The sequence below is a fragment of the Rhipicephalus sanguineus genome, chromosome 11, assembly GCF_013339695.2.
Source record: "Rhipicephalus sanguineus isolate Rsan-2018 chromosome 11, BIME_Rsan_1.4, whole genome shotgun sequence".
Lineage (NCBI taxonomy): Eukaryota > Metazoa > Arthropoda > Arachnida > Ixodida > Ixodidae > Rhipicephalus > Rhipicephalus sanguineus.
Window position 1 is genome coordinate 99,810,767 of NC_051186.1, and position 26,189 is coordinate 99,836,955.

The 26,189-nt window shown below is 47.4% G+C and overlaps 2 protein-coding genes across 2 annotated transcripts in view; both read left to right on the forward strand.

The window, feature by feature from the left end:
* LOC119373402 (kelch domain-containing protein 3) overlaps positions 1–26,189 on the forward strand; it is a 536,457-nt gene that overhangs the window by 187,975 nt on the left and 322,293 nt on the right. The window lies entirely within an intron of this gene.
* LOC119373289 (uncharacterized) overlaps positions 3,740–26,189 on the forward strand; it is an 85,855-nt gene continuing 63,405 nt past the window's right edge. Inside the window, exons 1-4 of the mRNA XM_037643313.2 lie at positions 3,740–3,961; positions 12,896–13,180; positions 14,552–14,782; positions 17,715–17,958. Of these exons, the coding sequence (XP_037499241.2) occupies positions 3,788–3,961; positions 12,896–13,180; positions 14,552–14,782; positions 17,715–17,958 (934 nt within the window). The 5' untranslated portion in view covers positions 3,740–3,787. The remainder of the gene's footprint in view (positions 3,962–12,895; positions 13,181–14,551; positions 14,783–17,714; positions 17,959–26,189) is intronic.

The following is a 26,189-nucleotide window of genomic DNA, read 5'->3' on the forward strand; positions in this document are numbered from 1 at the left end:
GGGACTACATTCATTAGCGGTAGGATACGTGCATTGTGGCTCTGTAGCCTTCGCTTCATTGCCAAGAAAAGTTGTCCGCGAGTATATCAACGCTCTTCACACACCGGAGCCATACAACTCGTATAAAAGATTTTACTTACGGCAGATGTTGCTAGTATATAGGGTTTTCCATTACGGGCGGGTCGATGTTAGAATGGAATAGAACAAGCCGTGCGTGAGGTATTAACGAAATTCTTTTTTTATTATTTGAAAGGCCCATATGTGCCATTATTTGTGGAATGTAACATCGTTCAAATGTCCGCCGCGGCTTCTCACGGTGGCACGGATCCGAGCGGTACATTTTTCAATGACTCTGCCACATAGATCCGGCTGAAATTGAGCGATGGCCAGAGTTGTGTTCAGTTCAAGGGCATCAGTAGACTGCGGATAATTGGTATAGACCTGCGACTTCAGGAAACCTCACAAGGAAAAGTCTAGCTGCGTCAAATCACACAATATTGGTGGGCAATTCAGGTCACCTCTGCGAGAGATACCCATACCCTCAAATCAGTAATGCAGAATGTTCATCGTTACGTCCGCTTTGTGGCACGTAGCGCCGTCCTGCATGAATCGCATGCAGTCTACGTCCATATAATTCAATTTCGGTCAAAATAAATCGCTTATCATCTTTCCGTAGCGCTCGCCGTTGACGATGATGTCCTCACCAACGTCGTTCTAAAAAAAATCACGCCATATCCACGGAATGAATGATGATAAGTGGGCGAAGCTCGAAAGGGGATCATCGGTAAACCGTAACTCTCCCGTGAAAGTTAGCCCATTACATCATTAGAAAGACGTAAGGCTGTGCGTATATTATACAAAATCAACTTTTATTTTGTTCTTGTTCGTTTGATGTTTCGTTTCTTCATTTGTTCTTTTCATTTCGTCGTTGTCATGGCGGCTGTATTGCGAGGTCCCTTCGTTATGACGGCTTTATGGTCCGTGAAATGAAGCGAGAGAGGTTCTTGTACTGGCTGCAGTGGGAAGTTTGCAAACACTAAGTATATGCACGTCCCTCGGATCGTGGTAGGTTGCATATGGATACATCTGAGTGCGTATTTGGAAAGCATGTGCTGCACGATCCAGTCATTGGCAATGAGGTCCACGTTGAAGTCCCCAACCAGCACAAACGGACGGTTCTTGTACTTGTTGTCGTAGTCACGTAACGCAGCGTCTATAAACGACTTGACGTCCCCGATAGACAGGTTGGGTGCGAGGTACACGGTCATGACGGCGACTAGCAGACGGCGACTGAATCGGTGGACCGGTGTTTCGACGCGTGGTGGCGATTCCGGGCTCGATTGTCGGCTCCGCGATGGAGTGCCAATCATGAAGCTTACCCCGCACCTCCACCAGTGTAACGACGTGGGATCGACGAGGACACGGAACACGACAAACAAACACGCTTTATCGATCAGAGAAAGAATTGCGACGTCTTCTTCGTCCCTGCGCTGGGCCAAGAACACTCGCGCTGCTTCGTTGCCATCACCACTGGCACATACGCGCGGCATAGGCGGTCACGTACGAGCTAGGAGGGACAGACCCACGGCTTTACGAGCTTCGCCCCTAAAATGTATTGACTAAATGTGCCGCAGGCCCGAAATGCACATCAAACAATAAGTTTTTGTAGATGGATGGCCGCCTGCTGAACCTCGTGTGGGCTGGCCTCGTCCCATATACGGCAATTGTGCGTGTTATCATAGTCATTTATGCAAAAATGCGCCTCGTCGCTAGACATGACTTCTCGGCGCAACGTCTGCACGAGCGAACAGTACTTTTGATAATATAATTTCATCATTTGGACGTGCTGCTGAATAGTGTAACTTTCCGTGGTGATTTGGCATCAGTGACCGAATAATAAACAACAGATTAGACAGACGCCATAAAAACATGGCCACCACAGGTTGCCAACATCGACCCGCCCTTAATGGAAAACCCTATATTTCGCTAGTTGCAATCTTCCCGTGACGTCAGACTTGGGTTGAAATGTCAATGCGAAGCCGCCTCCTCGATACCAAAGCCGGAATTGCCTTTTTAAGATAGGGATATTAAAAATATATTCAACGCATTCCCAAGCAGTACGACCCTGATTTTAGGGTTCTGGACACCCGTGTTTTTATTTAGAGCAACAAGCAGAAAATATTTAAAATTAGTGTCAGTACTTCTTTAAAGCTTACATTGCCTGACATCGCTTTCACTACCGGTGTGTACGAACGGGTATGAAGGGCCGTGGCCTGAGCGCGTCAGACGTTACTGGGGTTCGTGCTTTATGCAACTGCAACTGGAATGCAAGATTTAATTGTAGGCAACCCCTCGCGTGCAGAAAAGCATACACTCATATCGTGCATACTGTGCGCGTTTTGTGAATACCTTGATCGCGCCGAAATTTCCAAGCAAGATTGTGTGGAACGTTAAAATGTGCCGCACTATTCGTAAAGTTAAGGTACGGGGAAGCGTCTTTAGACATATCGAAAAATGAGGCAATTCATTCAAAGTAATCAACGTAATTTCCTACAATTTTCAGCGGCGGTCAACTTACGATCTCTGGAAGCTCTTGAAAGCCGCTCAGCATCGGGGGATCGAACTTACAAAGTATCTCGTCGTTCAACGTAATTGTTTATAAAGCCAATATTTTAATTGACACAGATTTGGGGGTGGTAGTTGCCGTATTTCATGTGGGAGTGGCTAGCGCCTGTAGAGACAGATGTCATGCAGTCGTTGTAACGAAGGCACGACCAGTGCATTCGCCAAAGCCGCCCAAATGGGCGGAAAGCACTCAATCGATTGAGGCGAAACTTATGCGTCGTTGTTTGCTGAGAAAGTTGTCTTTGTGTTCGTCATGGCGGCGATTCACATATTCTATCGCCATAAGCTTGCGTTATGTAAATCGTTTCCCGAGAGAAACGATGATTATGGTTGTGTCACTTGGCGTTCACACACGGCTGGTCTCGGAGCAGGAAGCAGATATTTCATTTCCCTTTGAGTATTTTCGGGCCGATTTCTTGAAACACCCTTACATACATACATGCTGTTATTAATTGATTGATAGATGAACCCAGGGCGAGGTGAAGTTCTACGGGGCGGGTCTACGAAGGGGGTATGGGGCGTTTGTGTAGGCCTAAAAAAACGTTACGATCACGCACGTTCACAAATAAAAAAAGCGTTTCCACAGATTTAGCACGCAGCCTGGCATAACTGAATTTCCAGCATTTATATCCGTGAAAAACCGTAGTGGCGTAGGGTTTCGACGCTTTGTTGAACCCTGCCATCTGTGAATTTTTTTTTTGTACTGGCTTCACGTGCTACCATGCTCACTCCGTCAAGCATTACTGCCTATAAGGGTGGGCGTTTATCGCGCAACCGCCCACTCTGATTATTACATCGTGAAATGGTGATGGTCGCGCGAACGTCTCGCGACAAGCTTCGAAAATATTGTTGCGAATATGCACAGATAGTGCGCAGTGATAGGCATGACCGACCGATTTTACGTCATCTGTAAATTTTTCGGTCCAGAGAACATCGTGCCCACCAGATGCTTTGTATCACTACCGGACACTTTAGTATTATGTGGTCATACGAGGAGGAGGGGGGGGGGGGAGGCGTTATGGTGCAGAAAACTGAGGTGCGCGCACGCGGCAATGACTAGACAGTATTCGACGCCCCTTTTCGCGTGTTAGCTTGACGCACCCACTTTGCTGGCTGCCTTATCGTGCGATATCGGCACGAGCAACGCGCTCACATTAAGCGCATGCGGTGTTGCAGCGGCAACTTTTGTCGGCCGACGCCCGGCTGTCCACCCACGGGCGATCAGCAGCAGCAGCGGCCTCTGCAGCCGAGGCGATTCTACACCGGCGACATATCGGACGCGTACGACGAGACGTGCAACTTCTGGAACTTCCTGGACCAAGAACTGGAGCCCAAGGTGCGATGCTTACATTTTATGTCATACGTGTATCGTCACTGCTGTTTCCGTTAATCGTTGTTTTGGCTTGTTGCTTCTGCTGCTCGTGGTCTACCAATAATGTGTTCGCCACAAAAATATGCCACGGGCAAGGCATTGAAGCTGTGCGACTAATTTTAATTGCGTACAGTTCTTTGAATCGTAATACGTGGATGGATTTCTTATCTTCCGTTATCGTCCACGCGGAGTTAAACGCGTTAACTTAACACTGAGTCATTAAGACAGACTATCCTTTTCTGTGACACGTGGTGATGCTTTTGATAGTTTATAAGCGTGCGTTGGTTAGCTTTACCGCGATTAAGTATCAGTGAATTGTCACCGCTAAGCGATGCTCCGGGATGTATTTTATAACATGGTGTAGTTCTTTAGTTTGGAATATGTAATTGCGTGCACGTGCACGAAGTTGTTGTGCGCAATAGCAGTATAAAACAGAGCTTTGCGGTAAAATGAGCAGTTAATTCTTTTTGTATAAGTCGCAGCCAATATCGCTCGTGTGTTTCTTGATGAAGATACGCCTTCTCACACTAAATATTTATTCATTAGCCTCGTTTTCGACCACCCCGCCACGGTGGTCTAGTGGTCACGGTGCTCGACTGCTCACCCGAAAGGTCGCGGGATCGCATCCCGGCCGCATTTTCGATGGAGGCGAATATGCTAGAGGCCCGTGTACTTAGATTTAGGTGCGCGTTAAAGTACCCCAGGTGGTCGAAATTTCCGGAGCCCTCCACTGCGGCGTCTCTCATAATCATATCGTCATTTTTGGGACGTTAAACCCCAACAATTAAATTAATCATTCGTTTTCGACCACGGTTTCTATTCCTTGTTCTTTTTTGTGTGCCCTTTCGTGTGATAATCTATTTGCTTTTAATGCAGCCCATTTAGTCGCGGGTTCGATCCCGGCAGCGGCGGTCGCACTTCGATGGAAGCGAAATGCTAGGAGGCCCGTGTACTGTGCGATGTTACTTCACCTTAAAGGACCCCTGACACCAAAATTGAAACATCGAGGTCTTTGTGTTGTTTGACTTTCCTGTATACGGGGGCACATCTGACCGATTATTAGTGACGAACGTTGCCTTTAAGATATCTTAATTTGGTTTTAAAGTAAGCGTGAGTGCTCACTTGAGTTGGCTGCACCTTGCGACATCCTGGTATGACGTAGATAGAGGCCCCGTGTGACGTTCCAAGTGTAAAGCAAGTATTGTGGACGTCACAGAAGGTTTGCGGGGCGCACGTGCACAATACGACGACTGGCACCCGGCGAGGCCTATTGTTCCGCACCCCTCTAGCTCTGTTGTCGGGCTGCTCTCGAGGTAGTTTTCGTGAGGGGACACGCGCTTAACAGGTTTAACCCATACCGAGGCACCCACATACTTTCAATCTCTACCGCGCTCGGGGCCCCGATTTGAAAACCGCGCTGTCAACGTCACCACAGCTTGAGTGCACGTGGTCTTTGACGCTCCCCCGCATGGGGCGCCAGTTTCTTGTGGTTTTTAGGCGGGCGTTTTGAAGTGATGCTAAAATGGTCACAATTAACTACGCTAGAATTAGTTGTACGATACGCTAGAGCGTTTACGATTTAATTTAGAGATTACCAGACACAAAGCTACAAATTACAGCCAAAAAGTCACCAACAAAAATTTCGCTGTCAGGGGTCCTTTAAAGAACACCAGGTGCTCGAAATTTCCGGAGCCTTCCGCTATGTCGTGCCTCATAACCTTAAGGTTGTTTTGGCACGTGAAACCCCAGATATTGTGTTGTTATTATGCAACCCATTTCACCTGTCAGCTGATTGAAAATTGTTCCCGTGCAACGTCGCGCACGCCGCGGTAAAAACAACAGCTGCGTATCAAGCTTTTTCGTGAGAGGTTCTTCGAGCCCTTCGAACCACAATGCTGCGTGTTAGTTTATCGCGATTCGATTACTGCCAGCGCACAGCCTCATGAACGCAGCCGTTCAGTTTTAGCTCCGTTTCTTCGCTTAGTCACTGGATCGCCAGGGCGTCTTGCCTGATACGAGTCAGATATTTGCGTTTGAGCCAAACTGTTTATCAAGTTATCAAAGAAAGAATGTTCCGGAGGCGTTGAATTTACCGCCCATCATTTCTGTTAGTTGCAAAGGGAGGGGGGGGGGGGGCATTCCGGCAGCTTTCGCCAAGGACGTGTTTGAGTGATCGATATGCCAATTTGTTGCCGGTTTACTTCTCGTGTGGAAGTTCGTGTGCTTTGTTTACCTACCGCTTTTGGGCTCCTCGCGACTCTGACACTTCGAAAGTAATTCGTCTTGGCTGCTATCGACATGCTTTGAGAAGTTTACCGGACCGACGTGCGCTTGCGTTAAAGAGCGAAGAATTACCGTTCGTAGCGGTGTCATACGTCGACTTTGAATCGCAACGCACGGCGCGCTTTACGTAAGCCTTTTCGCAGCAGTTGTCACGCTTTCTGGCATTATAGTGTGTCCTGTAAACCGGTTTCGCCCGCAAAAGCGAGCGTTTCGGCTACTGACCCGAATGTCACGTGTTCGATCCCAGCCGGGGCGCTCGAATTTTGATGGAGGCGAAATGCCAGAGGCCCGTGTCGTGTGCGATGTTGGTGCACGTTAAAGAATACCAGATGGTGGAAAATTCCTGAGCTCTCCACTACGACGTGCTTCATAATCATATCATGGTTTTGGGACGTTAAACCCCAGAGAATATTATTTGTTCGAGCACTACTTGAATGAGCAGTTTTTACCGCATGTTATTATTATTATTATTATTATTATTATTATTATTATTATTATTATTATTATTATTATTATTATTATTATTATTATTATTATTATTATTATTATTATTATTAGAGAGAGCGTTATACAGCATTCTCAAGTCAACCCCACAGCTTGGCCTAAGCAAGGTGCTTCGTAAGTTCTCGCTTGACACTAGCGTGCAGTCGCACTGATTTGATAGCACCCTCCACCCGCCGCGCTGTGCTAGTGGTTATGGTGCTCGACTGCTACCCGAACGTCGTGAGACCGAATGGTGAGAAAATTCAAGAGGCCCGCGTACTCAGATTTAGGTGCACGTTAAAGAGCCCGAGATGATCCAATTTTCCGAAGCCCTCCATTACGGTGTCCCGCATAATCATATCGTGGTTTTGAGGCGTAAAACAACCCCAACAATGATGATGATGATGCAAACTTTATTGGGGTCCAGAGAAGACGCAGGGGAGACCCCAACAATGACATTATTACCACCTTCGTCAACGTGTTCGATCCCTGCTAATGGTAATTGCGCTTGCTCCTCGGTCGTCAGCCAAATAGAGCTCGAATCACCGTTACACCAGTGTGTTGACCGGGCGGGCTGCATTCGAGGAATGTTGTGGGATAATTTCAAAGACTTAATCGTTTACTGAGGTACGCTAGGTAACTACCAGTGCTCATAGGCGTGCGCAGAGGGGGGGCAAGGGGGCGAGAAGGGGGGGCGCAAAGTCAGCCCTATACATTGTAGGGGGGGCGAGAAGAGGGGCGCAAAGGCAGCCGCATACATTGACATAATAGGGAGGGGGGCGCTGCGACGAGCCTTCGCCCCCCCTGAAGGGGAACCCTGCGCACGCTTATGCCAGTGCTGTATGCCTGAGTTCACGCTGACGCGCATGCAGCCTACGTTTATTAAAATGAATGATGCCGTATGTGAATATTTCGGGGTTAATACTGATGAGTAAATTTGCGTACAATGTTATAATTTTCTTCTACCTAATGTGCGTACTAACTATGGTAAGCAGACTCAGGCGCAATCGTCTTCGATATCGCTTTGGGATACTTTACGTTAAAAGATACTATATATTTATATGAATTTAAGAGAGAACTTAAACCAAACGTAATACGTACTTACTGATATTGTTCTTTTTTATAATTTTCTTTTTTTTATTGTACTGTGACGATGTCAACATATTTTGTTATTACTCATATATCTGAGCTGTTCTACAGTTGCTATAAACATTGTCTAATACTATGATTGCCTTTAGCAGGAGGTCCCGATATAGTCTTAGATGTTGGGACCTCCTTATGTATGTTAAACACATGTAATTTTTCTGTGTTTGTGCCAATAAGTTCTGAGCCTGTCAAGCATGGACTGCTCTGACTTCCACCTTCATCTTAGGGCACGGCCGTCTTTTCTGCCTTGAGATTACATCGGAACACGGCCCTGAACAGCTCCTATTTGAACCCACTACCTTACGCTCTGAACACAGAACAGCAACTTTCGAATTTCTCACCGCGCTGGCTGTGGTGTTCTGCCGGATACCGCAGCGGTGTGCCGATTTGGACTTCCACCGTAACGGACCGACAGCCGCATCGCGGGTGGATTTGAATTGAGAAAAGTCATTTGATGAAATTTTGGGGCTTTGTAAAAGCGTGGGTGGTCGAAATTAATGCACGGCATACCAAAAGTCAGAGCAGTGGTCAGCCACTGGTTTTCATATAATACAATACGCTGAAACCTTGAGTAGCTTTAGGGTTGTTCTACGCCAAACGTCCCAGTCATTTTGGCGACCATCTCGAATGTGCTCGAAAAAAATTGTGCTCATTTAGTGCATTGAAAACAGTGAATTGCCAAAACGTAGAGAAAATACTTTTCGTCTCGTGGGAGCCTTCCGAATTTCGCAGAATGTTGTCTGAGTGTTGTTTGTCAGAAAAATTATCCTGAAAGTATCGTTTCTCGTTTCAATACCAAATTCGGTTTATATACTAAACAAAGGTGTTTGTGTAAGGTGTTCGAAGCTTAATAATATTGGTGCAATTTTTCTGCCGTATACGCCTCCAGAAGTTTCATCCAAAATGTTCCATGTTTCATGTGTTCGATGTGTAAAGCAACAGTATTCTTGTCGGCTTATCTTTTACGAAAGAACCCGGCACTCGAGGAACTCTGTGCGGTCAAAGTTAATCGAGCTGTCCGTGCACTAAGGTATCATTCATATACCGTTGCTGTAATCTGCGTAAATGAATATTAATCCGTAAACATTATAAAGCTAGCTCTCTGGAGCATTTGCCATTCTTAGAAGCTTGGGCGCATCCCAGGGACAGTGCAGTTTGCAGCTACCATAAGCATGAAAACAATACTCAACAACAAAAAATTACAAAAATCACACATAAGAAGAACCCGCCAAAAATAAATTTCCAAAATCAACGATGGCCGGCGTGGTAGCTTAGCAGATAAGGTGTCACGCTGCTGACCTCGAGGACGCGGGTTCGATTCTCTGCCACGGCGGGCGCATGTATATGGGGGCCGAAGTGCAAGAACATCCCTGTGAGCAGATCTCGGTGCACGTTAAACGGACACTAAAGTGAAACAGTGAATCGACTTGGATCGATAAATTGTACTCTGAGGACTCTAATGCCGTTAATTTTGCCACCATGGGTTTATAAATGGTGGAGAAAATCGAGGCCAGTTTCATTTTCAAATTTGGCGCCGAAATCTGCGCACGGGACGCCACGGGTGCCAAAGTGTATTTTTTTTTGTATTTTGGGGACATTGGAATGAAATACAAAAAAAATTCGGCAGATCCCACGTACCTCGGAATCGATGTTATGCGAAGCATGCGCGGGATTGTGACTGTGGCGTAATTTTTTACATTGAGCGAAGCGTTACGGAATGACGCTAGAGAAATGTGGAAGTGGTATACGCACACTCATATGTTAAAGAGTCACATATGTATTATATAACCAGTTGTTTACAGTTGCGTAACAATGCCAACAGCAACACGGGTGTTACAAACACCAGACGCGGTAAGATGACATGTAGTGCTTATATTCTTCAATACTGGATAGCGCGAATCCTAACAGCACAAAGAAGAAACATATATGCACGGGACAGGTGTTACTTGCAACTAAGCTTCATTCGGGAAAGTTTCCCTGGATGTACACACAGCCGAGTGGCACGCGCAGGCGCACTGCACGTTTGTTACAGTCACACCTGCAGTTGTTACAGTTGCGTTAAAGTTGTTATGCTTATACTTCTCCGTTATGACGGAGAAAGCACGCACGTTTCACGGACCCGTGTGTATTTGTAGAAGGGGTTCTCGACAGTGCCTGAACAAGGTCATCATCACCGTGATCAGTGAGCACCTGCAGCTGAACCGGACTTGTTAATCGGATCCGTTCGTGATCGCGGCTACGAAGGGTCTAAGTGCAGTGAAGTGCGAGGTATAGCACAGCTGGTGGAAATCCTGGATGCCTCTTACGATGAAACGATCTATGATGCCTCCGGTCCTGAACGTGGCAGCGAGGTTTCTTGATGCCCTATCCATATTCAAACCTTCTTTCGCACAGTGTAAAGACCAGGCGTTGTTGGGTCTTGATAAATCAATGTTGAAGTCACCGGTAATGTTGAGAGGTCTGGCTCCCTCGGCAGGTTTATTTGTAAGAAGCATTGACCCCAGTGTTTGCTTATACGGCGTGGTCCACGTTGCGGACCACGTGAACGAGTGTATGGTAGTTGAGCGTCCTTCCAGGGGTCTTCAGTCTTCAGCTTCCTCACTATCCTTGCGTCCGCCACGGTGGTGTAGCGGTTACGGTGCTCGGCTGCTGACCCGAAGGTCGCGGGTTCGATCCCGGCCGCGGTGGTCGGATTTCGATGGAGGCAAAATGCTAGATGCCCGTGTACTGTGCGATCTCGATGCACGTTAAAGACCAGATGGCAAAAATTTCTGGAGCCCCTCGCTACGGCATCTCTCATCATACCGTGGTTCTGGGACAGGAAACCCCATCAATTATTATTATTATTATTATTATTATTATTATTATCAATTTCCTTGCGTGTCTGTGTGTGTTAGTTGAGACTATGTATCACCTGTGGCACATACCCGAATAACATGAACTCTGGTATGCGGGTATGTGCCACACGTGACTGAGAGAAAGGGTTTCATGACGTAGGCGACAGGTATTTTGCGTTATTCATGTCATGACCAGTGAATCGTGTTCGTCATACACTGATCCCCTGCTGTGCCAATTTTAGTATATTACAAGTTATGGAGACGACTAGGAGAGCGCCCAGACGTAGGCGGATAGATAGATAGATAGATAGATGGATAGATGGATAGATAGATAGATAGATAGATAGATAGATAGATAGATAGATAGATAGATAGATAGATAGATAGATAGATAGATAGATAGATAGATAGATAGATAGATAGATAGATAGATAGAAACGCCCAAAGTGCCTGAGGTTCGCTAAGAAATGCTTCGCATTTAAATAACTTTATTCAGGCCCGTTGGGGCGTGAACTAGTAGGTAGCGGGCCGCTCCCACGTCGGGACAGATAGGCCTAGCCTCCCCGTTGGACTGCGCATAGTTGTGTTTTGGCGCAAATAAATTTCCTGAAACTTGGTACGTTAAGTCTGTGGGCCCCTCAAAGAACAATGTACTTCATTTTTGCCGATTAGGAACTACGTATGACCTAGTAGGCGCCATCAAAATCCATGACGTCACGGCGTTTGGTGCGGGAAATCGAAGGTGGCGTCGCTACCCGAATTTTCTTTTCGTGCGTTTCCTAGCTTACCAGAAGCACTCTCGCGGTAATAGTGTTTTTGGCACTGTGAAATTGTAATACAAGAAAAATGGCTTTTATCTTTAGTGTCCCTTTAAAGAAGCTCAGTTGGTGGAAACTAGTACGGATTCACGCACTGATGCGCGTCTCATACAAATTCATATCGTGGTTTTGGCGCGTAAAGCTAGGAAAATTATTTAAAATTCGGAAAACAAGACAATACAAAAAATGGAAAAATGCTAGCCGGTTATGCATGTCCATACGATCACAGGGCACCTTGTCCACACCCACCGGGCTATCCCCCTATTCCTTCACTCTCACATTCCTCCTGGGAGATTGCTCCGACCAGCTCAGAGCCGCAGGAGCAGCGTGGGCTGATCCGGCGAGCATGTGGAGCGGCGCGAGCAAATGGGGCCCTGAACTAAGGGCTCCACCCTACGAGGAAGATCACTCACCCTTCTAACAATAAAAGCATTTCTCTCTCTCTTCATGACACAGACCGACAGGGTAGACACCACGAAGCGTTAGCTGCAACTTGTTCATTGCCACTCAAGGTGTTGAAAGGTTCTGGTATCGCCTTGGCTTCCTGTTTTATTTGATCTAAGACGGTCGCAGTCCAAACAGTGCTCTGCAAAAGCTCGCAGTTTGTACACTTCTGGGTATGCACTGTGAACGCGGATGCGTGTACACGCACCCCTCTTTCCTTCCTCCTTTCTCTATTCTTTCCTCCCCTCGTATAGGGTAGCAAACCGGGTGCAACCTGGTTAACATCCTTGCCTTACCTTTGCCTCCCTCTCTTTTCCTACGTACGCCTATGCGTTGTACTTGTGTGTCTTCAACACTTCATCATCATCATACTGACTACGCCCACTGCAGGGCAATGGCCTCCGCCATGTTTCTTCAGTTAACCCGGTCCCATGCTTGCTGCCGCCACGTTGTCCCCACAAACTTCCCAATCTCATCTGCCCACCTAACTTTCTGTCTCCGCCTCGAGCGTGTGTCTTCTCTTGGAATCCAATCTGTTACTCTTAATGACCAGTGGTTATCTTGCCTACACGCTACACGCCCTGCCCATGCCCATTTCATCTTCGTGATTTCGACTAAGTTATTCTTAAGACACGTCTTTTCCCTGATCCACTGTGCACTCTTCTTTTTCCTGTGGTGAACACCTCGCGTGACAATGAACGAGTTGCAGCTAGCGCTTCGTAGTGTCTCCTCTGTCGGTTCGTGTCAAGACATTTTTATGCGTTGTGATCATATTGGCTGCTTACGCACTTGCCCACAACTCGCACGCGAGTGTGTGTGCGCAAATCTTTCTAACACTTTTTTTCTTCTTGCACGCTTCTGCGGCCACTTTTTTTTCCCCTTTCCAGCAAGACATAAAGGTCGAGCCGAGGTCTCCCTGCTGGCCCGAGGCTGACTCTACTTCGTGCTCTCCGTACGGCACGGCTGGCTCGTACTGCCCACCGGCGGCGAGCCTCGAGCATCAGGAGAGTTTCCGATACGACGAACCAAGAGCGCCTGTCAACGTGGACTCCTCCACGATGACGAGCTGCTGCTACTACGAGCTCCAGCCGCTACAGCCGCCGCCACCACCGCCTCCACAGACGAACACCCACAGGGACTCGCTGATGTGCTCCTCGCCCAATCACTGGCCGGTTAGTTCATGGCTTGAATAGTTTCGTTAAGTAAGCCTAACAGGTTAAGAGCGCAAGGAAAATCACTGTCAACGCACTGAACGAGAAGGGGAATCCAGCGAGGGGTCCCGCCTTAGTTTGGCAACCGTATGAAAGGAAGAGATAGTGAGTTCAGATAATAGTAAAATAATAAGATAATATTGTACTTGGGCACCCGGCTATCTTATATCATGAAGGTAAAACGTTAACCTGTCTTGTTCGCATAAACCTAGTTGCAATTCTTCCTATTCTGAACTCTTTTCGCCTTGGGTTGCATTGTAACCATTTTGATGGGTCATAAGCACTGGCGTAGCCAAGGGGGGGGGGTGCTAGGGTTTTTACCCGCCCAGCCCCCCTCCCCTTTGAAATTTTCAGTTTTGCGTGTGTATATATACATGCACACATACAAGGGCACGCACGAACATATATAAGGTATGATTGAACCTTCTAAAAAAATTTCTGGCTGCGCTACTGGTCATTAGGCATCTAGCCCAAGATGTTTTGCTAAGACAATGTCACCAAGAAAAGCACAGGGTACGTTATTTGTAGGTTTAATTAAATGCTGTAATTATGAGATAAAAGGCAAATGAGAAATGCACCAGCAACCGTAGCATTACGTGTGCGCTGCACCGTACATTCTACGTCCGCGTCGACTTTTCCTGAGTATTTAACTGTAGTACGCCTAGTCCTGGAACTGTTAGCCATCGTAGAAAAGAAAAAAAAAAAACTAAACCTACATCATTCACGAATCGGGAGATGCCTGAGTGCTGGTTTTGCTGTAATGAATGAAAAACCTGTGTCAAACGCGCAACAATCATTATCTCGAAGCCAAGGAGGGTAGAGAAAAGTTGGCTTTTGTTGCTTATGTTTAAGAAGAATGACTGATCGTTCAGTCGGGTGGTTGGTCCATTGTCTTCCTGACCCTGCTGTACTTAAATTTAGGTGCACGTTAAAGAACCCCAGGTGGTCGAAATTTCCGGAGCCCTCCACTACGGCGTCTCTCATAATCATATCATGGTTTTGGGACATTAAACCCCAGATATTATTATTATTATTATTATTATTATTATTATTATTATTATTATTATTATTATTATTATTATTATCCTGACCCTGCGTAAAACGCGACAGTTATCATCCATCCACTTGGAAGTACAAAGTAAAGATGGGAGTTTATGAATAGAAACACAATGTACAGGCCTAGATTTTCATTGGCGGACCAGTCGTTGCCAGAGGCGCCTTGTCATCCTTGGCGTGTTAGATTTAAAAGGATTGGGTCGTTGAAGTCGCGTCGCTGTCCGTGTGTCACGTGACAGCCCACTGCACACCACACCACACTTGCGGTCCTTGCAGATGGACCTGTCTGTACGGCTGGGCGCCACTGATCCGTACTACCCCTGCCAGTACCCGACTCCGCAAAGGCTCCACTCCGCCGATGTAGACTGGAACCAGCAGCCTCAGCAGCAGCAGCATCAGTTCGTCGATAATGGCGCCGCTCGAGTACCGTCCATGAGCCGACGCACTTCGTTTTCGGCCTTTGACGACGGGCTCAAATCAACCGCCGGAGGCTTCTACTCGAACCAGGTAAGAAAGAAAAGAACTGAAGGGAAAGAATAGGGATATTAACCAAGCACGGTGCTCGGTTGGTTACCCGTCACTTGGGTGGTTGTAAGGTGGCATTATACGTAAATGAGAGAGAAATAGATGAAAAGGAAGAGGCAGGGAGGTTAACCTGGTGCGAGTGACCGGTTTGCTACCCTGCACAGGGGTGGGGATATAGGGGTCGGAAAGAGGACAGAGAGTGAGTGAGATAAAATAAAAACGAAACAAAACATGCACACACATGCAGGACGTCCTATCAGAGCCAGACCGGTTGAACGCAGCGCCTGCACAGCCTTCTTCTGCGACGTGAAGTCCTGTCGGTGGCGCAGGATTCTTTCTTCCGAAAGAGTTCGGTCGTCCAATTTGTCAAGCGCGTTGCCTTAGACGACTCGAAAACGAAAGCAATCTTATTTTCCTTCTCGTTCGATGTATTAAACCTCCCCACCCATACGAAAGCTTTATGCAGCTAACGTGGTTTAGCGCTGCCTCTAGAATTGCAGGCATTTCAGGCTTTCTGCACCTGTTACGCATAGGTGGGCAAACTCACTCATGAGTTGACTCACTCAGATCAAGCCGTGAGTCTGAGTGAGTCCGGTTGAGTAATATGTTGGTGAGTCTCAGTCCGAGTGAGTCCAGTTGAGAAAAAGGTTTAGGTGAGTCTGAGCCCGGTCGAGGAAAATTTTGGTGAGTTTGAGTCCGAGTGAGCCCTCACAGCAAAATATATTTCTTGAGTGAATCTGAGTGAGCTCCAGTTTTTTTTTTTTTTTTTTGTCTACCCATGCTGCTCCGTCGGCTGAAACGGTGACTTTTCTCTGCTCCTCTCTAGCTTTCCTTCCCCAGGGCAGGGTAGCCTGCGGGGCTCAGCCCCGGTTAACCTCGCTGCCTTTCTTTTATTCTTATTCTCTCTCTCTTTTTGCATCTCACCTGGTTTTGCACTGCCTCCGGGATCGACCTATCTTTGACCAAGCGGTGATCTTATGTAAAAATGTCATCATGTGACGTCATATGGCGACATATGACGTCATATGGCGACGTCGTCGCGTGATGAACTTTTTTTCATCACTTGTGTTGACGCCGACGGTCGATTTTCGCGTTTGATGTGCCATAAGGCCTTAATCAAGAAGGAAGTGTAGGAAAAAGCAAACAAAAGGTTTAGTGCGAACACACAGACCAGAAGCATGCGCTAGCTGTTCTCGAACGTTCGTAAAGTCCGGTCGACTTCAGAAGGCACGATAGGGCTTTTGTGGCCTTGTACATGTGAGAATGCGTATGAAAGTGGTCTTACCTCAAGGCAGTGGAGTTTAGTTTTCTAGATCATATCCTTGAGTTTTGAAGGATACCAGTTTGTCCAGTTTGTTTACGCTCGAGCTCGCGCCAGGGGGGTTCTGTCGGGGGGGGGGGGGGTTCTGTGCGCATGTACAGCCTTTCTCTACATTTGCTATGAATTAATATAATACAAATAACTTAATTAATGGCGTAATAAATTAATAATTGGTTTGCGGAACTATCCGCAAGTGAGAACTTTTTGGCGCTTCAAGAAGTGATGGAATACGTTGCTTCCTGTGTGTAATCGTTTTTTTTTTTTGAAGTGTCAAAGCAGCGCAGCACATACGTTACACACTGGTACATTCTACAAGTTCAGGGGAAGATTGTACAGATTAGAAACAGTGGAATAGGGAAGATATAAGTGAGAGCTATAGTTAAGGCACGTAGCGCAAAGAGACACGGACACAAGCGAAGAATAAGTGCACTAGTTTCGACAACATGTCTCCTCAGCGTTTGGACAAGGCGACCAATGTTTGCACTGACGAACACAGGCCCACCTGTCGAAACGTTTGCTCTAGCGACATTCCCTTGTGAACGACATCTCATCCCACTACGGTTTTAGAAGTTTAAACAGCCCAGCCGTCAGCTTGGCCGTCACATTCCACAGTCTAAGCCAATAGAGACAATCTCAAAATAACTGAATACTGGGCAGATTGGAAATCCATACTGGGGATGAAAGGTCTTCTAGTCCTTCGTTGTTTTTTTGCGCCTTTCATTTTCAGTAGAGACCAACCCCAATAGAGCTTACTCCTTTAAGGGTCTTCGACGATGCTGTAACCATTGCTCGCTTTGGGGAGCAACTCCAAGTGGATGAACTGTTAGTCTCCTCGCAGTTACTCCCTTGCAGATGAACCTTTAGTCCATCCAGTTACTTCCTGGAGCTCCTCCCATGAACCTGCAATACATTTTAAGGTGCAAGCCCCAGATGGCTTATAAAACGTGAAAAGTAACCGTCGTCGGCGCCAACACGAGTGATGCAAAAATAATCATCATGTGATGGCATCACCCTCTGGTCACCGAAATTTGTGACTCCATCATGACGTCATGTGATTACGTCATCGCTTGAAATCGTCGCTTGATCAAAGGTGGGCCGATCCCGGAGGCATTGCAATATCAATAAGTAGGATGGGATACTGGGCGACTTGGTGCAGAATCATCGTGGCTAACAGAGCGAAAAACACAGACGAAGATCTGCCGTGTCCACTTCTCGCCTTGGTCTGTGTTTTTCGCGCTCTTAGCCACGATGCAATACCAAGCTGGGTGCAGGAAACTTTGGGGGGAAGGGTGGGGTGATCAATACAGCAGAATGAGAATAAAAGGAAGAAGACTGTTTTTAAGTGGGAAAAAACAGCACAAAAATCTGAACTAGACCAATCCTCAACCCTGGCAAGGCTGTTCTCGCCTTCGAGTCGCCCTTAGGCGAATTCATGAGGGACCGTCTGACTTTTATGAGGACTAAAGAGGGTAATTAAACTTTGACGTTAGAAGCGAGGGAGCTGAATTCATCTTGGTGTAATATTGATTGATCTAGTTCAAGTACCACTTCCACGTAGAGAAACTGAAATCAGCATGCCTCACTTTCCAACAGGCCTGGCACGGACAAGAAGGCATGGTTTCTCCCGTCTCCAGTGATGCTCCCGAGGTGCCGCTCTCTCCGACCGGCGCTTTCCTGAAGCGCTTCCCATACGTCGGTCCACGAGACGATCTCATGGCAACGTCACTTCCGCCCGCGCCACCGCCGACGCCGTTGCCCGCGCTGCCCTCAAACACGTCGCCTCATCTAGCTTCGGGATCTCAAGCGCCGGACGGCTCCAGGATCTACTATCGTAACGGTATGTTAAGACGAAAGCCATAGATTCCTTGTCAAACGCATCGAGTGACCCTCGGCGTCGACCGTCGTCCCGCAGCGTAGGCCTCAACACGAGTGATGCAAAAAAATCATCATGGGAGGACGTCGTCATGACCGCACAGTTCTCCAATATTTGTGACGTCACACAGCGTGACTTCCGATGATGACGTCATCACATGTTGAGTCAGCGCTCTTTCCTGACTCTTTTTTTTTCGCCTTCATATATTTGTTGCGCTGTACATACGATATTTAACATGAACTAACTTGCCCAAATTAAGCTCTAGCTGTCATTTCAGGAACTTTGTTCTTTAACACTGGAGCTGTTTAAGCTTGGCAAAACTCCGAGATCGTCCGCACAAAACTGGGCCGGTATGTGCCACAGAAAGCGGGTATGCCAAGCAGCTCCTAGCATAGCATAGCCATGCATAGTATAGTATAGCAAAGGGGTGGGAAAGGGAACTGAGGGCGAACAGGAGTGATGTGAGGGTGAGGAGGAGGGGGAAGCATTGCATAGCCTTGTATAGTATAGCTTAGCAAGGAGGTGGGAAAGGCATGTGAGGTTGAGAAGTGATGTGCGGTTGAGGGGGAGGGAAAGGAGGAAGGGTAAAGCGTAGCATAGCCATGTATAGTATAGCAAGGATTGGGAGAGGAAAGTGAGGGTAAGGAGGAGAGAAAGGAGGCGGGGAACGTCACCAGTTCCACAGTTTCCTCAGTCTTTGCACCCCTAGTGCTTAGGTGCCCCAATTTTTCTTCGATTTCTTCCATCGGCTTATTTTATCTTCGTCTTCTGGCGTCTGTTTCATCAGCAAGTAGCGTACACCCGTTGGTGCTAGTTCAAGTACTTCTTCCTCCATTTTTTTTAACACGAAAGTGTTTTATGCCGGGATCCACCACGGCTCCACTGACGTATTTCCGTCACGGATATGACGTTGTAAGATATAAATAACAGATGGCAAAGAAAAAACTACGAGAAAAAGTTCCGTCACCGGGAGTCGAACTTACGACCGCTCGCTCCGCAGCGCGCGGCGCGAAATGATTCGACCACAGACGGCACGTTGTTCGCTATGCTAACGGAGAGATAATTGTACACAGTAAAACACCACTTGAACGAACGTCACTTAAACGAACTATTGAGTTGTACGAACTTTTTTTTTAAGTTTCCCACGGAAGCGCCATTGAACCCAATGCCAACTCACTTCAGTTTAACGAAACTCGTTGCATAGCGCATTTCAGTTCTACGAACATATTCCGCGACACCGTAAAATGCCTCTGAGGTCATGTTGATCACTTCATCCAGTGAAACCGCTCTTTTTGTAGCACAGTTTTACCGCGGCCTTTGCGATCAACTGTGCCAGCAGCGCGCCACCGGATCTAATCGCGGAGTTAAGACCTACAACCGCGTGGGGTTTATCATGATTGCAAAATGGAAGCGCATGTTTCTGGACGAAAGAATAGATATATTGTGTAGAAACACTGATGCGCTTGGAGATACTGAAGGCCTTTTCTACCCAGCAAGGTGCTATGCCGGAGAAAGTTCATGAGAGCTTGGACAGCTCAACGCGAGACCACTGCAGTCTTGAGCGCACAAGTGCAGCAAAAGATTACTGCATTCTTCACAAGATATTCAATAAGCATAAATTCACATGCAAATGAGCGGCCTGACAATAAAATGGGTCGAAATTTATTTGAATACCTGATGCTTCCTTCACCTTGTGATAACACGCTACAACATCGCTGTTTCACTTCAGCGAACTTTCGCTTTAACAGAATTTTTCCGGAGGTCCCTTCAAGTTCGTTCAAGTGATGTTTCACTGTACACCATTTGCCGGTGGCAGTACTCTGAAATCGGTGGTACATCAGCTGCTTTCGTTATCACTAGCGAGATGGCGCGAAGGGCTCGAAGGGCGCGCTTTAAAGGTCGTCGCCCCACGCATCGTCGCCTCACTCTACAGGGCGTGGTCGCTCGTGCGCGCGCGCGCGCACTTATCTCGTGATGACGGTGGTTTGTACGTCTTATGCTCACCGCAAGTTCGCGTTGGGAGCACGAAGGTCACTTCGCTCAATGCAGCGGCCGCTTTTGCGAAAGGAGCGCACTGCTTACACAGAAATAAGTTGCAACTGTGGCAGTTAGCTTGCGCTCATCCTGTGTATGTTCGTTCCGTGCGTCCTTTCTGCTTGAGCAGCGCGTTGCAAGTTTCGAGCGGCTTGCTGTTCTTCGCGTGACATTACAATTTGTTGCTATGGCAATCATTTCTTCGCCCTTGTGCGGAGACAATGCTCAACAAACGCTCAACTACGTCTGTACGCTTCACTTTCGTGTTATACCGATTCCTACGACAGAGGGATGAGCCATGTTTTTTATCTACTGTGCGCTTTAAGTCGCACACAGTCTCGTAAAGCTCCAGTGGTCCTTCATCTTGCGGTCCACCGTATGCCTCTGTCTTGAACGTAGTCTAGAGTACTTGTCCAGTATATTAGAAGGCTTTCCTAAGTATTCTGGGTCCGCAAATAGCCTAGCAATCGTTTTTGCTGCCACTGCTCTGGTGGAGATCTTAATATCCGGAAGACGCAGACCAGCTTTGGGCATAACGAAATATTTGTGGCTCAACTGAAACCAAGGAAGAAAAACGAGAGAAGACAGGACGCGGCGCCAACAAATTAGAGAATGGCCTGTCTTCTCTCGTTTTTCTTCCTCGTTTTCATTGGCGCCAAAAATATTTCGTTAAGCTATGCACCAACTCGCCAAAGTTACACTCCTTGGACAGTTTGAGGAAACTAGTCATCACCTTGGCAGGTTTATGTTCCCATATAAATGCTCCAATTACTGTCCAGAGGCGCTGTACGAAACTGCGTGGCAGCAGCACAACGTGTACGATGTAGCAGGCATACACGCATGCATGCCTGCGTCTTTCCCCCGCCTCCCCTCGCAGCGAGCGACAGCTTGTATTCCGAAGCCGCATTCATCGCGTCCCTTGTTTTTGGCTATCACGTTCTATTCGCAATACTCCCTTCTTCAAAGATCATTCTGAGAGCTCTGACAGCGTCCACGAATTGAACTCCACCTGCGAGATCGTCGGCGAAGGCTCCAAAGCGCATATCCTTGCTTTTGTCGGCATTCAAGTACGCGTCTGATAGAGCAAAGCATAGTGCTGAAAGAGCTCCAAAAATACGCGGAAGCCGACGTTCCTTCATACAAATAACGAAACATCACCGGCGTAGGCTGCAACCTAAATTTGCCCAGGGCCTGACATTGAAAATAATTTAATTGCGAGGCACATCGCGACTTTTCTGGTGAGGGGATCCAGCGACAAACATTACAAATAAAACTGGAGCGGCTGGACATAAAACTGGAGCGGCCCCCTTTCTACACGGAAGCTCTCTCGTACAGAAGCTCAAAGCATCTCAAACTCGTCTGGTAAGCCATAATTCCTCAATACTGTGAAGAAATAACGCCGCTCGACCCTGTCGAACGCCTTCGCTTGATCGAGGTACGCGAAAGTTCATGAAATTCCCCTTGCTTTTGCATAACGCGTCCAGAACACACTCAGGGATGTTCCGCACACAACGCCGAACAATTCACATTTCGAGACCTGAAAATTCCCTGTTTCGGGCGTTTTCTGATGCGCACTTTGAAGAAAAAAAAAGCCAGCATGTACCCCCCCCCCCCCCCCCCGGTGAATGCGCGCGAGGTTACGCACACGCGCGTGTATAAATGCATCTGTGACGCGTTTACTACATTTAAAACCACGACTCTAGCGCCTACGCTCCTGCACAACGGAAAAGCACGGCCTTCTTAACTTGTGCTGTAAGTACATTGTGCATGCGTGGGCATCGAGTCTAACACCTCGAGCGAACTAGAAATCGCTCCACATAATCATGAAAAACAAATCTCAAGAGCTATGCTTGCATGCTGCATGCGCCAGAAGACCAAAGGCGCACTGTGACCGCTATCTGTTGGTCGTCCTAAGGGAATTTCACATTCCTGTAATTCCATGCGATATGGCGAAGATTCCCTCTTCCCCTTTCGTGCAGTTTGACGGCTGAGAATTCTCGGTGTCATCACTGAACACACTGCTTAGTGTGCACCGCAACTGTCCATGAACTGTTTTACTCGAAGGCGTATATCTCCAGTTTTGACCACACTGGATGTGGGCTTTTTAAAATGAAAAGGGCGCACGCGTTGCTCACGGTATGCAAGATCAGGCATAGAGTGCGGCTGCACGCATCCGCTAGTACAAAGCAAACACCGAAGCAAACGCAGGTCTGTTACTGTTACAAATGATAGCGTGTCTTCGCGGCCTTTCGACAAGCGTGTTGTAGTCGAAGACTCGAACAATCGCAGGGCTTCCTGGCAAACGGTGATTCTGTCTCGCAGCCTCTCGTAAAATCTTCCACGAAGGACTTCACTCTTATGCGTGTCGCCACGCCATGATAGTTACATAATGATATTAAGGCGAAAGCTTTAAGTGGCTGTGTTGGCACTCGCTTACAAGAGACTTGGCGCGATACTTCGTGAGGCTTCGCAACTTTCGCGAGACCCATCCGAAAATACCCACGTTACCTTCTCCGAGCGAGTGGCGATTGAAGAGGGAACGGCGTGTGGAGTGGGAAATGACGTGATCATGTCGATACCGATCGGCAGAATTTGTGACGTTATCATGACGACATCGCGACGTCGCACGATGACGTCATTAGTTGACATTGTCGCTGGGTCAAAAGGTGGGCCGATCCAAGAGGCATTGCAGCGCTACGGGGCAGGAAGTTTTAGTGGGGAGGGGAGGAAGAATACAGTTTACTGAGAACGTCATGGTAATTTAGTGCGTGTCTCTTACTCTACGGCTCGTTGCGTCTTTGTCACGACTCGGGGCCGAAGCACAAGCTTCTTTCAAGATGTGGCATGGGGTTGGGCCTCTGGTGTATGGCTTGCGCCAATCGCCGGTATGAAGGAGTCAAGGGCCTTCTCCAATCAAATAACAACAAGCTTTAATAATGTGTTTAAACAAAGATAAAGATATTTCCACAATAACCGAACATTTATCTTGAAAACAAAGGTGAATTAGTTATCTTCGCTGTTTACTAACACAGGCCCTGGACCGCTTCCGGTTTCGTGCGCTGGCGTTGGCTAGCATAATTGGCGGGGAACAAAAGCCTTGGCGAGTAGCTCGTAGAGTTTCAGCACTTTTCTCCCTGTGTCTAGCAAAATATTTGAATTAAATATTCTTCTAAGCTACACACAACACTGAAAGAGTTATTCCTTAACTATAAGCGCCTTTCTTTTATGTGATAGTGGAAAAAGAGTATTCCCTTACTCTGACAAAACAACGCTTTACGCTTCGGTGCTGCAGAATAACAAATGAGGTGACCGGAAGTGTCTTGGGATACACCACGTGCTCGTGCCATCGCAATCTTGAAACCACAATTATTCCGAATAAGTGCCGCATGCATGAAAGTTGAAATATGTACCGACAATGAGCAATATCGGATGCATGACCAAACAGCAAGAGCTTAACCAACAATTAGAGTTCGCAGTCCACTAAGTCAAGCGATTGACATACGTAACCGGGCGCAGCAGAGTCCTTCAACACCGGCGCCGTTCATGAGCGACCGTCGAAGCTGGCGAGATGGGTCAGCGGCGGCTGGACGATGACCGGAGGTGCTGGGTGGCTGCGTTGTGTCCCGGGAGTTGCCGAGCGTGGATCTCTTCTATGGCGCAGAGCAGACTGATGAAGTGTAGGATGGGGCCGTTTTACAGCGAAAGCTGTTATGAGATCATTTCACCGGCCGTTTTTGGCGCCGTAGTTGTCCGCTGCCGCCGCCGCCGGTGTCCGTAACCAGTATCGCTCGAAATAAGAAAAAAAAAACGAAAGAAAAAAATTCCAGGATGGAACGAGGTTCCAACCTGAGCCCTCTGCGTGGGAGCCCAGTATTCAACCTCTGAGCCATGCCGGTGCTTAAAACTGGTTTGCAAAAAAGGTCCTATACAGGCTTCATGTCGCGAAGGAACCACATTAGCATATGCAATATAGCGTTGTAGAAGAGTAAAATAAGCACCAACCGTCGCACAACGGGAATTCTGTAACCAGGCGTCATACAATGTGAATTGGGCAACGAGTAGGTTGTTGAATGCTTCCAAGCCATTACAAAGGGCTCCGACTTAATTCTTCAACGTCATCAGGCACAGCATCAACAAAATGCGCATAATGCCTTACATGCGTTTATCAGGTACCACGGCTCTCCGTAGAATGACGAAAAATGGCGTAGTGCCTGCTTCCCTACTTCTCAAAAATTACAATGATTTATAGCGTAGTGGGTTCCTCGCAAGTGCACTTGTATTGGTTGCCAAGGAAGCCCATAAGCGCATGATCCACTTCCTCGGGGTCTCAGTAAAATTACAATGATTTATAGCGTAGTGGGTTCCTCGCAAGCGCACTTGTATTGGTTGCCAAGGAAGCCCATAAGCGCATGATCCATTTCCTCGGAGTCTCAGTGAAGTTCTTGCCCCCCCCCCCGTCTCTCTCCCATGTCAACGTATGTTATACAGCATGACGGGAGAGGGAAATAGCAACCGGGCGTCACCCAATGCAAATTACATACTGGTGGCCCGTTTAAAGATTCCAACCCATTACAAAGGGCTGAGCCATAATTCTTCATCGTCATCAGTCGTTGCGTCAACAAAGTGCACATTATGCTTACAGAGGTGTAGCTGGTGCGTCGCTTCTCCGCAGAGTGACAAATAATGTCTTAGTAGGTGCTTCTCAAGTTCACAAAAATTGTGATTTATGGCGTAGTGGGTACCTTTCTAGTGTACTTGTATTGTAGCCCCAAGAGAGCTTACAACGGGCTCTCGAAACGCCGCTCTTCCAGCTTTCGCTGTGACTGTGCTGCGGTTTCAGCGCAGGCCTGGCGTTTTCTTAGGGCCGAAGCTCGTTAAGGCGGCACCCGTTCGTACCTCTTAGTAGCGCGTAACCAGTCGTAACGCTAGTACCAGATCTTGACCTCCAAGGTGGCGCCGGTGGGAGATTTTTCCTGTGCGTTGTTGAACAATAAAAAATTCGCAGCGTGCGCGTTAACTAAAAGCCGAATTCTTCTGTCTCTCATTCCCCATTAGCAGCCATTGGAATGTTCCAGTAGGAAACGTTAGTAGAAGTGTAAGTGTTAGCTAAAAGCCGACTTCTTCTGTCTCTCATTCCCATTAGCAGCCATTGTTTACCTCCAAGGTAGTGCCTGGTGAGATTTCTCCTGTGCGTGATTAAACATTAAAAATTTTGTTCAAAACGCCATTGATTGATGAAATAAACCAACGAAAGATGCCAGATGTTTTGTAAAAGCAAAACGAAAGAACGCCAGATGTTTCTAAAGCAAAACGAAAAGACGCCAGCTGCTTAACGAAAGACGCCAGATGTTTTCTAAAGCAATGGTTTTCTAAACAATGAAAATTCACAGCGTACATGTAAAATTAAAGTGAGCTGCAAGTCGTCATAACTCATCGAACCTTTAGTATAAACGCGCCCGATCTCACGTCGGTGATGATGTACTGGGCAGAATTCACGGAAGATTCACGGTTTACCGATGAACCTCCGCAGCTTCGCCCACTCATCATCATTCACTCCGTGGATATGCTGTGATTTTTTTTTATACGTTTCTCCGGCCGCCGGTCCCAGCTTCTAGTGTAGTGTCGATGCATCCTTGAAACGGTCACGTAGGCACTGGTTGCTACCGGGCATGGTTCACACTTCACTTTCGGTGTTCTTCATTGGCGAACCAGTAGCTCACAGACAAAACACCAGTCACGCGGTCGCGTAGGCACACGGTCTCAGACGTAGCTCGGATACAACGTCCCGTGATTCAGATTCCGCTGTCGGTGACTTTTACGGCAAGCCGTTTAACAATAGACAAAACAAAAGCACATGATCTGAAACGTGGCTCGGACACAACGTCCAGTGGCTCAGACAAAACACAAACAAAAGCACATGGTCTGACACGTAATTCGGATGCACGTCTTAAGGCTCTGGCTCTGCTGGCGGTGACCTTCACGGCAAGCAGTTCCATACTAGACAAAACAAAAAGACATGATCATGCACGCAGCTCGGGTGCTCGCCTTACGGCTCACGCTAACACACACTAACCGGCGCACGTACGCTCACGGCACACCATTCTTAGAGCAGAATTAGAGCGCTTTCGCCTTGGGCGTAGGTGAAAAAAAAAAGACAAAGA